The sequence below is a fragment of the Bombina bombina genome, chromosome 2 (genome assembly GCF_027579735.1).
Source record: "Bombina bombina isolate aBomBom1 chromosome 2, aBomBom1.pri, whole genome shotgun sequence".
NCBI classification, from domain to species: Eukaryota; Metazoa; Chordata; class Amphibia; order Anura; family Bombinatoridae; genus Bombina; species Bombina bombina.
In genome coordinates this window covers 1,239,179,358-1,239,197,397 of record NC_069500.1, presented here as the reverse complement: position 1 = coordinate 1,239,197,397, position 18,040 = coordinate 1,239,179,358, and the positions used below count along the sequence as shown (strand labels likewise).

Genomic DNA, 18,040 nt, shown 5'->3' with positions numbered 1-18,040 from the left:
TATTGTGATTACTTTAATGTCTCTAAAATGTAACTTCTCTGATATGTTTCCAAAGATATGAATTTGTATATAATATGTTAATAGTATGTATAGCAAGATACGGCAATCACTGCCACACTCTATTTGCATTGGCTGACAAGTTAACTGCAGGAACCAATAGAATGTTGAGATTTTGTATTTAAGGGTTAATATGGTCTATGATTAAGGCTGGAAACTGAAACGCATAAGACAGACAATCCGCCTGCATTCTTACCATCTTTTCTAAGCGCATAAGTGCCTTTCTTTGTTATTATGCTGTCATTTACCACAATAAAACTTTTTGGATTTTGAGCCTGCTTGCCCTTTTGGATTTTTCCTGTTAATTGGCGATGGAGATCGCTTTTTGTGCTGGCTCGATTCAAATTTCCCCTACTTGTCCTCATTGAACGGGATATTCGTGCCGACCGATTTTGCCGGTGAGTGAACGCATCAGCGGCCGTCAAGATTTAATACAGCATGCTGGTATCCATATACAAGGGACAGTACAGTGGATGAGCGGCTACGAGCAGACAGCGATGGGAATGGCAAGTAAGCAACGAGAGATTCAGAGTGAGTAACGTTTCTCTTGTCACTTGCATATTCGCATGCCGATAGCCGGGGGTGGAGTACTCCCTTTCTCTTTGAAGAGCTGTAGTTCTCTTTGTCACGGATGTTTGGTCACAAATATTACCACTGAGGTTCACTCATCTGGGGTTGTATGCCCATACTACAGTTTGTGAAGGGCTCAATCAGACGGATTGTAAAAGGCACTATAAGTTGGTTTGTTCAGCGTTACCTGTAGAGACATCCATATGACTTTTTGATTGTATTACTTATATGTTTAGATATATTTTTTTAACCAACAAACATCATATATATACAGAAATATGTATTTAAGAAAAAATAGAACATATTCTGCTATGTAAAGAATATTGGAATGTGAAATATTAAAATTTAATGTCGGGTTAGCACACGTGAGAATACATGTATTTTTTGGTCCATTGATATCTACTGGGTAATATGTTAACGCAGTGGCGATATTCTAAGTTTGGCTTTAGAACTTGTGCAAAAACCTTTTACTTTCAACTTGTAATATGTGAGCTATTCAACGCATACAAAAAGCTTACTTCTAGTAGTGTTAGAGCGCTAGTGGGAGCAATAAATATCACTCCACTAGTAATCTAGCCCATTATCGGCTGCTAAATAAAGCAATCAGGTGCCCCTAATTTAATTTCTCAGTGGTGCTATACAGAAATTCTACATGACAGTGGTCCCTATACAAAAGGAATGGATTGCAAGTGGGCTGTACTTTCTGCACAATGGGTATGTCAATGAGAACTTTACCCTAGAAGTGCTAGACAAGTGATATGAAAACTTCTGTTATTAGCCTTCTGCCTTCAGTGGGCAACCTCACAATTAAAACAACTACTATTAGATAGATTTTACAATAAATAGTTTGCTTGAGTGTTAATCATAAATTCCTATACTTGTTTTTATTACTATTATACTTTATTTATAAAGTGCCAATAAACTCTGCAGAGCTGTCCATGGGTATAAAAGTAAAAAAGTACAACCCCAATTCCGAAAAAGTTGGGACAGTATGGAAAATGCAAAAAACAAACACGCTTCATGCTAGCACCCACACTCTCTGCTTACGCAACCATGCACTTGTATTCCAGGCAGAATGTGGTTTGGCGTTGTCCTGCTGGAAAATGCAGGGACTTCCCTGGAAAAGAAGACGTCTGGATGGCAGCATATGTTGGTCCAAAATGTATACATATCTTTCTGCATTAATGGTGCACTCACAGATATGTAAGTTACCTATGCCATGGGCAATGACACCCCCCCATACCATGACAGACGCTGGCTTTTGGATCGTCCTTTCCCTCTTTTGTCCGTTGAACACGATGGCTGTTTTTTCCAAAAACTATTTGAAATGTTGACTCGTCGGACAAAAAAAAACACAATTCCACTGTGCTACTGTCCATCTCAGCTGAGACTGAGCCCAGAGAAGTCTGCAACATTTCTGGACAGTGTTGATATATGGCTTCTGCTTTGCATAGTAAAGCCTTAACTTGCATCTGTGGATGGAGCGGCGAATGGGGTTGACTGACAAAGGTTTACCAAAGTATTCCCGAACCCATGTCAAGATATCCATTACAGACTCATGACGGTTTTTGAGACAGTGACGTCTGAGGGATCTGCGATCACGCATATTCAGAAGTGGTTTTCGGCCTTGCCCTTTACACACCGAGATTTGACCGTATTCCTTAAATCTTCTAATTATATATATTATATATTGTGCACTGTAGAAGGAAAAATGCCCCAAATCATACTGATTTGGCTTTGGGAAACGTTCTCAAAGTGTTGGACTATTCACTGACACATCTGTTAGCAGATTGGTGAGCCTCAATCCATCCTTGCTCTTGAAGGACTAGGCCTTTTTTGGAAGCTCCTTATATACTATGATTACACGATTGCCTCACCTGTTCACATCACCTTCTTATTTCAACTTGTCACATCGCTATTAGTTCTAAATTGCCCTTGTCCTATCTTTTTTGGAACATGTTGCAGTCTTCAGATTTGAAATGAGTGTATAGTTTCAAAAATACATTAAATTCCCAAAGTAAAACATCAAATAATGTGATAATAATGTGTTTTCAGGGTGAATTGAATTTTCAAATGACTTTTTTTTTTTTTTTTGCATTTTCCATACTGTCCCAACTTTTCGGAATAGGGGTTGTATATATAGACCTGTGACTCCTTCCCAGCCCAACACCTTGTCATATACCATATCCCTTTAAATAACTGTTGAAAGAGTTATTTCAATAATAAACCTTTATTTTACAATTAATATGCATAAATGTGAGTGGAACATGTTATTTTAATATATTTTACATCCTGCTGCAGAGTTCAGTAAAAAAGGGTTAAACAAAATATTTCTGTGATTTTCAAACACAATAAGCTGTACATATGCACACACACAAGCTTGCCACTTTTAATGGCTGGTTATTTATCGCACTCGCGCGAAAACGAGCGATAAATTAGCGCTCCACCTGTAATCTAGTCCTTAATATGTAATAATGAGATCATATAACTGAAGGGAGATTAACAATATTTTCCGTGTTGCATCTAAAAGGTTAATTTAAAATGTATTTTTTTTTTTAGCTTTAGGAAAATGAATGTTCTTGCTCTGAAATTAAATTCTTTTTGTCTTTGCTAAACGCTTTATATATGTGGAGAAATGTTCCTGTCCACTAACAGAGAGCTCTGTGAGTTATCAGCCAATGAACAACTGGTTCCTGACCTGGAGATCATATGTAGAAATTTTGACTTTTAATGCATATTTAGCTGAAAATGTTTAATATGTATGATCAATACAGAATTAATTAAAAAAAACTATTCTTTAAATTATCTTAATGAGGTCAAATTTTAAACTGTAATTGTTAAAAAAAAAAAAAAAGCAGTCCCTATGCAATATAAACTTACATCTCTTATTGTGGAGGCTTGTCTCAGTCCACCAATGCAGTTATAGGAGTTGTCCCTATCAGCCAGCGAATAATAACTAGGTATGTAACCTGCATTTATTGCAAATTTAACTGGGTATTTAAACAACTTATACCCTTCTTTTTCATACAAACAATATCTGACATACATAATGGATATTTTGTGTTTGCATAATATAAATATATGAGAACAATGTCCCTTAAAAAAAACCTGAATGCTAAAAGGCAAACTCTACCTCCTGATAACATAGAGTTCATTGAAGACATATAACTCTATCCACTGACTTTATCCACAAATAAACATGTCACAGCTTTAAGTGGAATAATGTTAAAGGGACATGAAAGTCAAAATTAAACCTCCATGGTTCAGATACATCATATCATTTTAAGAGACTTTTCAATTAATTTATATTATTGGATTTACTTAATTCTCTTGGTAGCCTATATTTGCTTGGCAAAATTGCACAACTAGGAGCTAACTGGTTATTGGAACCCATGCACATATGTCTCTTGCCACTGGCTCGCCAGATGTGTTCAGCTAGCTCCTAGTAGTGCATTACTTTAACTATGTATTTAAAGGAGTTAGACACTTAGTTTATTACATTCAATAGTGTCCTAATCAAACGCTCTAACACAAAAGAGCATTTTCTTTTTGCAATTTTATGTCCCTTAAGTTAAAGGCATACTAAATCGAAAAATGTTCTTTAATGAATCAGATAGAGCATGCAATTTTAAGCAACTTTCTAATTTATTCCTATTATCAATTTTTCTTCATTCTCTTGCTATCTTTATTTTAAAAAAGCTTAGGAGATTTTTGGTTCAGAACCTGGTTACGCTTGCTTATTGGTTGGCTAAATTTAGTCACCAATAAGCAAGCGCTATCCAGGGTACTGAACCTAAAATGGGCTGGCTCCTAAGATTTACATTCCTGCTTTTTAAATTAAAGATAGCAAGAGAACAAAGAAAAATTGATAATATGAGTATATTGGAAAGTTGCATATATTGCATTCTCTATCTGAATCATGAAAAAAATGTGGGTTTAGTATCCCTTTAATGAATTAAGTACATTAATTGTGGGCCATAAAATACAATTTCACTAAAATAAATTATTTTTATATATTAAGAACATTTGTTTTGTGGTTATTAGTTTTAAAATGTGCCGTTAGCTATTTTGCTTATATTATTTGTGCAAATCATAGTAAATATGTTGATATCCAGGGAATTTATAACTACTTATGTCTATGCTAAATGTGTTTATTCCTAACAGGGTGTATATATTTTCTTTATGTAGATGAGACTAGCTGCAGCATTATAAAAAAAAGAACAAAAAAGTAATATTTTCCAGTACATTTTGCTTGTCACTCAACACAATCAGTTGGGAATTAAGATTTGCAAATCAATGTACAGAACAAAAATATTCCCAAGCGGATTCTATTTTGAAAGAGCATTACCATAGCTATGATTAGTTACATGTCAGTTTTGGTCTTCTGTGAAGAGACTGAAAATTACTTTTCTTAGAAATATAGATATGATTTATCTACCACATCCTTTGTATAACAGAATCAGATAATGGAATTAGAATGTTTTATCTGCAGAAGCAGCTTAGTTTTAAAAATTAAAATTAAATAAAATAAGCATATTTGTTAAAATGTTTTTTTGATGTGGCGGCCAATTCCTCTTGGCTGCCCAAGAAAATGGCAACGCATTTTTACTCTATTAAGGTTAAAAACCCAGAACTAGGATATTCATTAAACAGGAACTCATTTTTATGTATTGAATGAAAATTACTAATGAACAAATATATATAATCCTTATTTCATTATCTAACAAATAGCTCTGTTAGCAAAAAATATCATTAGGAATGTTTTAAAAAAATAAACAGATATTTCCTGATTTATGATGCTACAGAAAAGCTCTAAAAAAAATAATCTTGATCAGTCTTACAGTGAATATATTCAAAACTATCCGTATAAGAAATAGGTTGCTGCTGTTTGTGATGGCAAACAAAAGCAATCATGCCTGCCTAGCACATAGTATAGCAAGCGACATCTCAGCTCTGCTAGACAGAAAGTAATTAGAATGCTTTTAATGTCCAAAAGAATGATACTGATAGGCTGCTACAGATGTGTAGATTTATGAATATTTATATGGTGGTTTATAGCTGACACTTTTATCAGTTGAAGAAGATAAAATATCTGCCTGACTCAAAAGCTTGACAGTCAGGTTAATAAAATCTCATTAAAGAGAATGACCTATGCAATTATATAGGATGTATTATAATTCATTTTTGATTGTGTGCTGCTTAAAGATGCAGATTCCTATTTCCTGGTGCCATATTTGGGTTTCACATTTAAATTCTCCTGTCTTAACCATGAACTGCCCATAGGGATAACAATGTTTTTAAAAAAATCACTGGACACACTATAATGATGAGATTATGGACACAGAACAAGGGAGTGAATTATGTGTCTTAAAAAATACAGACTATAATCTAACTCCTGCATCTTTTGCATAGGGGTGTCATGTATGACCTTGATTTGTTTAGTAATATAAACCTGCACACTAGTGTTACGGCACAAATCAATTTCTAGATAATTATGCATTTGCCAGCCGATGTTGTCAGGCTTTCAATATTGAACATAGTTTCTTAAAATTAACCTTCTTCTTGACACAAGATTCATAAACTGCAGGAGATTTAGAAAATAAGAATATCCTAAGGAATCGGATGGAATGTGAAATTCAGTATGTCACAACCATCCCTCCACGTCTGCTAAAGCAAAGACAGGCTGTAAATGTAACCTGCCTGAAATCAATTCTAAAAGGATTTAAGAACCACTACCTCATACACAGGGGACGGCTGGGAGTGGTTTTTACACTGCTGTTTATATGGGTGTATTGACTCTGAATTGTAGTTTGATCTCTCTGTGACCTTGGTGAGGTCTGCTTGGGTGACACTATGTGTGTGAAAAGATATAGGACACTCGAGAGTTAAGTGGGAGATCAAATCTCTTAAGGTCACACTTTAGGTTCCTTAAAATTAATGAAATTGTTAAAGGGATAGCAAATTAATTTTTGTATATACTTATGATATATCAGCAATTAGGCAAGGCATTTGTAAAGATCTAAATGCAAAGTAAATGTTTAAAAAGCAATAAAGCGTTTATTCTGTTTACAACATGTGAACTGATTTGCAGTCCAGGGATATACCCTTTGAAAATATGTTTTATCTCTTTTGCTGTGGCCAATTATTGACTGAAATTAGTCATACTATGACGTCTGGAGCATATACTCAAAACATCTTTGGGGAGATATCAAAAGACAACAACTGTCAGGGTTCAATTTATGGGGAAAAAAAAGAACAAAATAAATATAAATTACAGCAAGTGTTTTTTGTATGCATAATTAAACATTTTAGGGAGAATTCAAATTTGAGTTTTATGCCCCTTTAAAGGGACATGAAACCCAAAAAAATTATTTTAAGATTTATATATAGCATGCGATTTTAAACAACTTTCCATATTACTTTTATTATCAAAATTTTTTCATTCTCTTTGTATCTTTTGTTGAAAAGCAGGGAAGTACGCTCAGGAGCATGCACATGTCTGGAGCACTATATGGCAGCAGTTTTGCAAGAATGTTATCCATTTGCAATAGATGGCAGCACTATGTACTGTCATGTAGTGCTCCAGATACCTATCTAGGTATTTTTTTCAACAAAGAATACTGTGGGACTGAAGCAAATATGATTATAGAAGTAAATTGGGGGGGGGGGGGTTAAATTGTATGCTCTGTCTGAGTCACAAAAGAAAATGTTTGGGTTTCATATCCCTTTAAGAAAGAAAGTTACTGTGAATATATATAGTACAACATGTGCAGGCGCTGTGCAACATGTCAATACTACAAATGAACAAAAAAAAGCTCTATACAATAAAGCAAGCATATTTCATATGATATTGACCAATAGCTGAAAGATCTACTTTACCTGTTGAACTTCTGACTCCCATACTTAGATTGGTGATAATACAACAGCAGCGCAGTCTTTGCACAGAGAATGTATCTGTTACCCCTAACAACTGACCTCAAATGATTCAAACTGGTATCACACATTTTGACAGCCTGCTTGCACTGTCAATCAAGAAATACAACACAATATCTAGGCTAGATTCTAATCCATCATTTATTTGGGCAAGTACCCAGCTTTGTAGAAGATAATGTTCATCAACTTTTTAGTTGAGACATTTTTCCCCCTAAATAAGTGGAAACTTGTATTTCTTTAGCACGTCAATAGTTAGCAAAATAGTCTTTATTGTTAAAGGTCAATGGGTGCAATTGCTATCAAAAGTGAGAGTAAAGAATGCTCCTAGGGCTGCGTTGGGTGAGAGAGAGAGAAAGAGGAGAGAGAGAGGAGAGAGAGAGGAGAGGGAGAGACAGTGTGTTTGTGTGTGAGAGAGAAAGAGAGAGAGAGAGAGAGAGAGAGAGAGAGAGAAGAGAGGGGAGGGAGAGAGAGTATGTGTGTGTGTGTGAGAGAGAGAGAGAGAGAGAGAGAGAGAGAGAGAGAGAGAGAGAGAGAGAGAGAGAGAGAGAGAGAGAGAGAGAGAGAAAGAGAGAGAGAGAGAGAGAGAGAGAGAGAGATTGTTTCTGAATACCCATCTCTTCAAGGGGTTAATTACCCCCCATTTCACAAACTTGATTTTGACTCACATTTAAAAACTAAAAAATAATTAAATAATATCTATTCACATAAGTATCAAGGTAAGGGTTGCAAGTGCATTTTTTCTTCTTATATATAAATGCTTGTATGTTTTTTTTAGATGTAACAACTTACCTTTGAATACATGCATACATACAAATAGGGATAATTAAAATATTTAAAAAATAAATAAAAAAAAAACCAAAAGTATTGAGAGTAACAAACGCCTCAAACTTTTCCCTTGGGCCCAGTTAGTATTTACTACATAAGTGCTTTAGCGTATTGATGATTTGCCAGATCACATGTATAGATCATGTATAGATTATGTGTAGATTATGTGTAGATCATGTGTAGATCATGTATAGATCATGTATAGATCATGTATAGATCATGTATAGATACGTTTTGATATCTAAAGTATGTATTATCTTTTATCTCATTAAATATGCATTGCTTATCTTGTTGCAGGGTGTGACATTTCCAATGAGAGATCTCTGCATTTGTTCACCCAACAAACGTCTTTCTTTTTCATGGGTCTTTAATCTCAGCCACATGGACAGAGCAAAAAGGTGCACCTTGTCCATTCCAATCATGTATAGAGAGCTCAAACATCACAGCAGAATTAAAAAAGTCTGTTGTACGCAGAAAATTAAGTTATTTTGCAAAGAACATAGAACCTTAAATTATTTTTATTATTAAAGGGATACTAATCCCATTTTTTTTGTTCTTTAATGATTGAGATAGAGCATGTAATTTTAAGCAACTTTCTATTTTACTCCTATTATCAATTTTTTGTTGTTCTCTTGCTATCTTTATTTGAAAAGCAGGAATGTAAAGCTTAGGAGACAGCTCCTTGTTGGTTCAGCACCTGGGTAGCGCTTGCTGATTGGTGGCTAAATGTAGCCACCAGTAAGCAAGTGCTATCCAGGTTACTGAACCAAAAATGGGTCGGCTCCTAAGCTTTACCTTTCTGCTTTTCAAATAAAGATAGCAAGAGAACGAAGAAAAATCATAATATAAGTCAATTACAAAGTTGCTTAAAATTGCATGCTCTATCTGAATCATAAAAAATGGGGTTAGTATCCCTTTAATTAAACATTTTTTGACACAATATACAAAAAAGCGTATGTCATGTTTAGTGCAATAATGATATAAATCCACCTATTACTAAAATGTGTCATATTAATATTCTCTGTGTGCAAGTACATAAAGTACAGAAATATCCTTTAAGATATGTGTATGTGTGTGTGTGTGTGTATATATATATATATATATAAATATATATATATATATATATATATATATATATATATATATATATATATATATATATATATATATATATATATATATATATATATATATATATATAAATATATAAAACCACCTGTATTTCTGCCTGAGGGCTCTTGTCATATCTACCCTCTGATCATTGATCATTCCCATCTACAAAGAGCTCTCTTAACCCTTTTCAAATCCAGCAGCTAATCTTGTGCTTCATTCAATCAAATCCCATCATTCATCCCTCCAATACTTGCCTGGTGTGCAATGAATAAATGCATTCTGCCAACAAGGGAGATTGCTAATATTTTTATTTTGAAAGTTTTAATATAGTGCCCACTCAGATGAGAAAGAAAAGAGGTGTAAAACAGTAGAGGCTCTAAGCACTGCACACTAATAAAAGCTGTCATACTGAATAACAAAAAATTTTACATTATCCATTTTCAGACCAAAAGTTAACTTCTCTTTTGTAAATTTCCAGACACAAAAGCCAGAATGACTGTATAGCTTACTTGGCTACAAAATGTGTTAAAACACTGGCTACCAGAAGGGAATGCAATGCATACTCTCATTAACAAAGGGTTAACTGAGTAAACCCCATCAAACATTCTTTATGTCTCTTACCTAATGTTTACTCACTTACTTGTCAAGTACCAGTCCTTTAAAATAGCAGTTTTGCAACTAATATACAGTAAGTGGTTTAGTCTCACAATTACTGTATAAAAGCACTTATTGTTGATATTGCTCATCTTAGCAGGTAATGTATGGTTTTAGTAAATGACCTTAATATTATCTCTGGATCCTTTACATATTGGTTATATGTAAAGAAAAACACATTGCACATAATATAAAATACTGTGTTTGAGATGTCAAAACTTTAGAAAATATAGGATGTGCCAGAAAAGAAAATGTATGAACATATTTGGATGATATGAACTATATTAGAGTTTTTAATTATCACTATAGTTAATGTATTTCCTTGTTCTGGTTGAGCATTTATGTTATTTAACACATCTAACATGCAAGTCCAATTCACTGAGATCAGCATGACTGATGAATGTACTCTGGGGTTGCTGGCCTGGGTGCTGGATCACAGAATATGTATTTATAGCTTTACAACAGGGTGCCTGGAAAAATTATACATAGTTCTTTTGAAAACTCTCTATAAATGAGTTTAACTCCTTGGCTGCCAGAGAGGGCTACAGTACACTGTGTAGGAAAGGGTTAAATTGTGCATGTGTATATGACTAAATGTCTCAGTGCATTGAATGTCATTACTTTATATACATCAGACTTGCAGTACTAAATGTTAATACAGAATTGTAAAAAAACATAGAAAGCAAAAAAATGTTACAAATATGTAATAAGCAAAAACAATCAAATAACCAGAAATAATAAACATTGATTGAGTGATGACTTGAAATACCCGAATATGCATAATAATGTATTTTCCTCAAACAATGTGTAACTTTTCTTTTTAAATAAATGAAAGTAAATAAAACTGGCACTAGGTAAAAAAAGAGTTGAAACTTATTAGAGTACTAGCATATGGCATCTAATGAGGGACAATAATTTCAAATGAACTGACTATAAGGTAAGGTTCCTCAACAAGTGAGACTGATTCCCCAACACTTGACAATGACTTTTGACTGGTGAGTGTGAGTAAGGTTTGACAAGTCCTAGTGGCAGAAGTGGGCGGTACCTACCTGCACTGAGTTCAATGGTGCCTTGGTTGGCTGTCTGTTGGCTGAACCTGTTAGAAGAGACCAGATGCCCAGCTGGGTCACCCCCTCCCCTCTGCTGGCACTGAGAAGAGGTGGACGTGGCTGCCCTGATGGGCCCATTCTGATAGGAGCTGTGAGCCTGCTGGTAATGATGCTGCTCACTGCTGCTGATGGAGGCTGAATGGTGCTGGAAGTGCTGTTGCCCTGTAGGTGCTCCCAGATGTGGGATCTCCACCATGGTGGGTCTGTCATATCTCTTGCTCATGTACCTCTTGCTGGGGAAGGTTTTGAGGACGCTGTAGGGGCTCCTTTGCTTGTAGATTTTAGGGATGCAGGGCCCCTCCTCTGCTGGCTGCATCTCCTCCTCCATCTCTCTGTGGTTTCCCTTCCCTCTGCTCGTCTTCTTGTCGCCGTTGCACTGCTGCTGAGCCGTGCAGGGGTGCCGCTTGATTGACAGCCGGCCTCTCCAATGCCTGGAGGGAGAAGGGAGGTAAAGAGCAAGTGTTTAGGGTAATATTTGTTAATGATGATGGGGAAGAGGCGGGTCTTGTGGTTGCTGCTGACTTGGAGCTGACTGTGCTCAGCTTGGTGTGCAGGTGCCTGGAGTCAGAGCTCAGACAAGTCCTGGGAAACTCACTGCTCACACGGAGAGCCCAAACATGCGAAGAGCACCCCGAGAAATCATCTGCTTAGAAGCCCGGGGACAAGCAGAACTCTGCTGGGAGTGCACCCGAGTGTCAGCCTGCACAGTAAACAATTCGCAACAAGCTGCTCCATTGTTATAAGGACATAGGAAGAAGCAAATGCATTCTTTCATTTTATGGAACGACAACAAAGAGGATCAGAAAGGTTAAATAACATTGTCTTTGCCTACTGTTGTATTCTTTATTAGTTTGAAGGGGTCACTACGTCTGTTGTATTCGCCAAGAATGACAAGTAATTGAACAATATATACTTTTGTCGATACATCTCATTAGAACATCTGATTGGCTATACCGGTTGCTGACACTGAAATGAATAAAAGTCTTAATCACATTGGCTGCTTCTGAACATGTTTTTTACTTCACCAGACTATGTAATGTATGTATTGCAATGTTCGATATACATTGCAGAAATGTAATACATTAAAAGGTAAATTTAAGAAGGTGTGAATGTTCAAAATCCCAGAAGGGAACTTGTCTGCCCACTATTGCCATTGACAATGCATGAGCTGTCAAAATGTAAGATTGCACAAGAGCTCTCTTTGGCATTCCCATCCTCTACTCTTGTGCAACCAATTACATGAGAGACAGAGTTATCAATCACACCAATCTTATGACCAGGGCCGGCTCATGATATTGTGCTGCCTGGGGAATGCAGTGAGGCCCCCCAGTAGTAACCTTACTGATTAGCATATTACTAACCTGGGCCTGACCTAACTAAGCCTGCCTGCATGCAACCAATGCTTATGCACAAATGTGCAATAAGTAGAAAGGAAGTTAGGGAAGAGATACACTTGTCCCACCAGAATGTCACCCCCTAAATGACTTTCTAAGTTACTATTATCAATTTTTCTTCATTCTCTTGGTATCTTTATTTGAAAAAGTTATGTATGCTTAAGAGCTGTCCCATTTTTGGTTCAGAACCTGGGTTGCGCTTGCATTACTACTTTTTTGGTAATCTCTTATTTTAGCGTATTTTATTCTCTATGGGAGAAACAAGCGTTTTAAATTCCCAGCCACTGTTGATGTTTCTTAATACAATGTTGCATCATGAAGAAACTGCACAGAGAGCTTCAAAAATGAAAACAGCACTGTCCTTAGGGCACATATTGACATACTGAATTCAATATATTTTCTATTAACCCTGGCAATGACATCAGTTATAAACTATTAACCCAATTTTCCTATTAACCCTTGCAATGCCATCAGTTAACTATTAACCCCATTTTCCTATGAACCCTTGCACTGCTAATATTAGTCTCCCCATACATATATTAACCTCTCTTTCATCTCTTACCCTTCACTATAAATACATACCATACATTAAACATTTTCTTACAGCAAATTACTAACCACATTTCTCATGTCTTGTCTCTAATTGAATCATATTCTGTGCAGTCACCCTTTATGCTCCTCACTGTGCAGTCCCCAGATTAACCTTTTCAATGTAAAAAAGTTTCTCAAACCCCCAGGGCCGGTGCTAAGTTATTTGGCCACACAGGCGAGGATACATTTTGCCGCCATCCCCCAAATTACATACTATCCCATTGCTTGTTAAAGGGATATGAAACCCAAATTTTTATATCATGATTCAGATAGAGCATGACATTTTAAGCAACTTTCTAATTAATTTATATGTTCAATTTTCTTTGTTCACTTGGTATCTGTATTTGAAAAGCAGGAATGTAAGCTTAGGAGCCAGACCATTTTTGGTTCAGCACCTGGGTAGCAATTGCTGATGGTGGCTAAATTCAAATCAAAAAGTGGTAGTGCCGCATAACAAATCAGACAGTGGTAGTGCTGCACAGCAATTCAGACAGTAGTAGTACTGCATAACAAATCAGACAGTGGTAATGCTGCATAGCAAATCAAACAGTGGTACTACATCTATATCTACACATCTATAATATAAACACTTCAATTATATTAACAGTGGCACACTGACCTCTTCTTTAACCCTGATGTAAATAAAATAACAATATGTGCTTGATTTTATAAAATTAAATAATACAGGAATTCTAATCTGCCATCTACTACCTATATGGATATATATATATATATATATATATATATATATATATATATATATATATATTCGTATGCAAAAGTTTAGGCACCCCTGACAATTCCCATGATTTTCATTTATAAATAATTGGGTTTTTGGATCAGCAATTTCATTTTGAACTATCAAATAACTGAAGGACACAGTAATATTTCAGTAGTGAAATGAGGTTTATTGGATTAACAGAAAATGGGCAATATGCATCAAAATAAAATTAGATAGGTGCATACATTTGGGCACCCTTGTCATTTTGTTGATTTGAATACCTGTAACTACCTAGCACTGATTAATTGACACACAATTGGTTTGGTGAACCCATTAAGCCTTGAACGTCATAGAAAGGTGCATCTAATCACGAGAAAAGGTATTTAAGGTGGCCAATTGCAAGTTGTTGATCTCTTTGACTAATGACAACATGGGGGCCTCAAAACAACTCTCAAATGACCTTGTTAAGGTCAGAAGTAGCAGGCCAAGTAAAATATCGGAGAGGCAAAGGATGGTGAGAACGGTCAAAAACAGCCCACAAACCACCTCCAAAGACCTACAACATCATCTTGCTGCAAATGGTGCACTTTGCACAAGAAGAAGCTGTATGGAAGAGTGATGTGGAAGAAGCCTTTTCTGCACACACGCCACAAACGCACAGTTGGACAAGCCAGCATAATTTTGGAAGAAGGTGCTGTGGACTGATGAAACAAAGATTGAGTTATTTGGTCATAACAAGGGGGGTTATGCATAGCAGCAAAAGAACACAGCGTTCCAAGACAAACACTTGCTACCCACAGTAAAATTTGGTGGATGCTCTATCATGCTGTGGGGATGGGTGGCCAGTGCCGGTACTGGGAATCTTGTTAAAGTTGAGGGTCACATGGATTCCACTCAATATCAGCAGATACATGAGAATAATGTTGAGGAATCAGTCACAAAGTTGAAGTTTCACCGGGGCTGGATATTTCAACAAGATAATGACCCAAAACACTGCTCAAAATCTACTCTGTCATTTATGCAGAGCAACAAGTACAATGTTCTGGAATGGCCATCTCAGTCCCCAGACCTGGATATCTTTGAAAATCTGTGGGGTTATTTGAAGCGGGCTGTCCATTACTGTGTCCTTCAGTTATTTGATAGCTCAAAATGAAATTACTGATCCAAACACCCAATTATTTATAAATGAAGATCATGGAAATTGTCAGGGGTGCCTAAACTTTTGCACACGACTGTGTGTGTGTGTGTATATATATATGGTATATATTTAGCCCTATACTCACACACATTTTCAACCTTTCCCTCAGCACTGGTATAGTTCCCACAACTTTTAAGCATGCATTAGTCACACCTGTACTCAAACAACCTTCTCTCTATCCAACCTCCCCATCCAACTACCGCCCTATTTCCCTACTACCTCTTGCCTCAAAGCTTCTTGAAAAGCTAGTATATGCACATCTATCCCATTTCCTTACACTAAACTCCCTCCTTGACCCACTGCAATCTGGATTTCACCCACTTCACTCAACAGAGACAGCAATTGTTAAGGTTACCAATGACCTACCTACAGCAAAATCAAAAGGCCACTTCTCTCTACTTATCCTCCTTGATCTGTCTGCAGCATTTGACTGTCGACCACCCTCTTTTGCTCCATACCCTCCAATCCTTTGACATCTGTGACACAGCTCTCACTTGGTTCACTTCCTATCTGTCTAACCGTACCTTTAGTGTAGCCTTCTCTGAGGCATCCTCTGCCCCGTTACCTCTTTCTGTTGGGGTACCGCAAGGCTCTGTCCTCAGTCCCCTTCTCTTCTCAATCTACACATCCTCACTAGGTTCCTTAATAAAGTCCCACGGGTTTCATTATCATTTGTATGCTGACAATACCCAAATCTACCTCTCTGAACCAGAACTACCTCCTTCCTTGCTAACCCTTGTCACTAACTGTCTCATATCTCATCTTGGATGTCCTCTCACTACCTCAAGCTAAATCTCTCCAAAACCGAGCTCCTTAATTCCCCCCCCCCTTCCTCCAAAATCTCAACCCCCCATGTCTCTATAACTGTTGATAACTCCATCATTACCCCAACCTCACATGCCCGATGTCTTGGGGTCACACTGGACTCAGATCTTTCTTTCACTCCTCACAGTCAGTCCTTGGCTAAAGCCTGCCGCTTCCATCTTAAAAACATCGCTAAAATTAGACATTTCCTTACACAAGACACAACAAAGATTTTAAACCACTGTCTCATCCTTTCCCGCCTCAACTACTGCAACTCTATCCTCTCTGGTCTCCCTAGCTGCCGCCTAGCTCCTTTACAATCCATAATGAATGCCTCTGCCAGGCTCATGTTCCTTGCCTGTCGCTCTTCCTCTTGCCTCCAGGATTAAACACAAAATTCTCACTCTGACACACAAAGCACTCAATCGCACTGCTCCCTCTACATCTCAGACCTTGTCTCCAGATACTCTTCCTCCCGTCCCCTTTACTCCACTCATGATCTGCTACTCTCCTCCTCTCTTGTTACCTCCTCACATTCCCGTCTTCAAGATTTCTCCAGATTGGCTCCCATCTTATGGAACTCTATGCCTCGCTTCACAAGAATCTCCCCTAGTTTTAAAAGCTTCAAGTGTTCCCTAAAGACTCTACTATTCAGGGACGCTTACAACCTACACTAAACTTCCTATTGTAGGGTTACTTCTTTTGTTCCTTAGCTCTTCTCTGGCTGATAAGGGTGCAGCACACGTTTTCTTCAGGGCCCTGGGGTGACCACTGAAATCACACACACATGCAACTGAGTGTTTTCACAAGAGTCCCCTTTATTGAAGAACACACAAAGACTTTATAGGGATGTATACGTCATACATGAGGTCACAGGAAATATATAAAAAACGTAGTTAACTTCACATCTGCATAAGGGGCCCACAGGAAATAAGAATGTTGTTATAGCACATAACAGAATATGCCCATATAACCATTTGTAGAGAGGATCATATATTGGAACCATATGTTACAACTTATACACAAAGAAACTTGTGGAATGCTGCATTATAAACATTTGATACTAGATTTAAGGCTACCCTCAATATGCTTAATATGTGAGATTCAAATTACCCGTATAACATAATATATATACATATATATATATACACACATATATATATATATATATATATATATATATATATATATATATATATATATATATATATATATACATACATACACATACACATACACACATATATACCCATCACCTATTGCCCCTAAAATCTCATAGCATGTAAGCCTATGAGCCCAGCTGTTTGTAGTTCACCTTCATAAGAGCCGACTACAACAGTGCAACTCTCGGCAGGACCCTCTCTCCCCATTTGATCCCTGTAATCGTTTTTATATACCACCTATGTTCATAGCACTGCGGAACCTGTTGGCGCTCTACAAATACCTGATAATAATAATAATATATATATGGGTATATATATATATTTAGATTTATATATATATGTGTGTGTGAGACGCTCTGACCTCAACTGAGAGCTGACGTGTGCCTGTCATTTCCATTATCCCACCAGCACCCACTGACTATTATACCCGGTGTGATCACTGACCCCACAGTCCCCACCTACCTACTACCTGTCCTTAGTTGTCTGAATCGGAGTGAAACCGACTGAGACAACTAAGGACATGTAGGTTAGGATTTAGGAGGAGCGAGCGAGCGGCAGTCTGCCCTCAGTGCCGCTGACCATTAAGCTGGCTTTGCCAATTCCGGCAGCCAGGCAGATCAGGCACCATAAGGCGGCTGCCTTGGCTGCCTTACACAAGCGCCAGCCCTGCAAACCCCCTCCTCATTCATACCCATCATAAAATAATTCTATTCTTCTGCTCAGATTCAGCTTGCCCTCATACATATAACTCACTTTCCACCTTCAACCCTGTAAACATTAGAATAACCCTTGCCATATAACCATTTACCTTACAATCTCTAACCTTTTTTAACCCTATCCTGTCAATTCACATGTGCATTTTTTCATTATTTGGTTCTTCAGAACTGAATCACATAAAACAGTTACTT

The 18,040-nt window shown here is 37.0% G+C and overlaps 1 protein-coding gene across 1 annotated transcript in view; it reads right to left on the bottom strand.

The window, feature by feature from the left end:
• BEND4 (BEN domain containing 4) overlaps positions 1–11,589 on the bottom strand; it is a 260,752-nt gene extending 249,163 nt beyond the window's left edge. The window contains exon 1 of the mRNA XM_053700873.1: positions 11,202–11,589. Within this exon, the coding sequence (XP_053556848.1) occupies positions 11,202–11,589 (388 nt within the window). The remainder of the gene's footprint in view (positions 1–11,201) is intronic.
• Between the last annotated feature and the right edge of the window lie 6,451 nt (positions 11,590–18,040).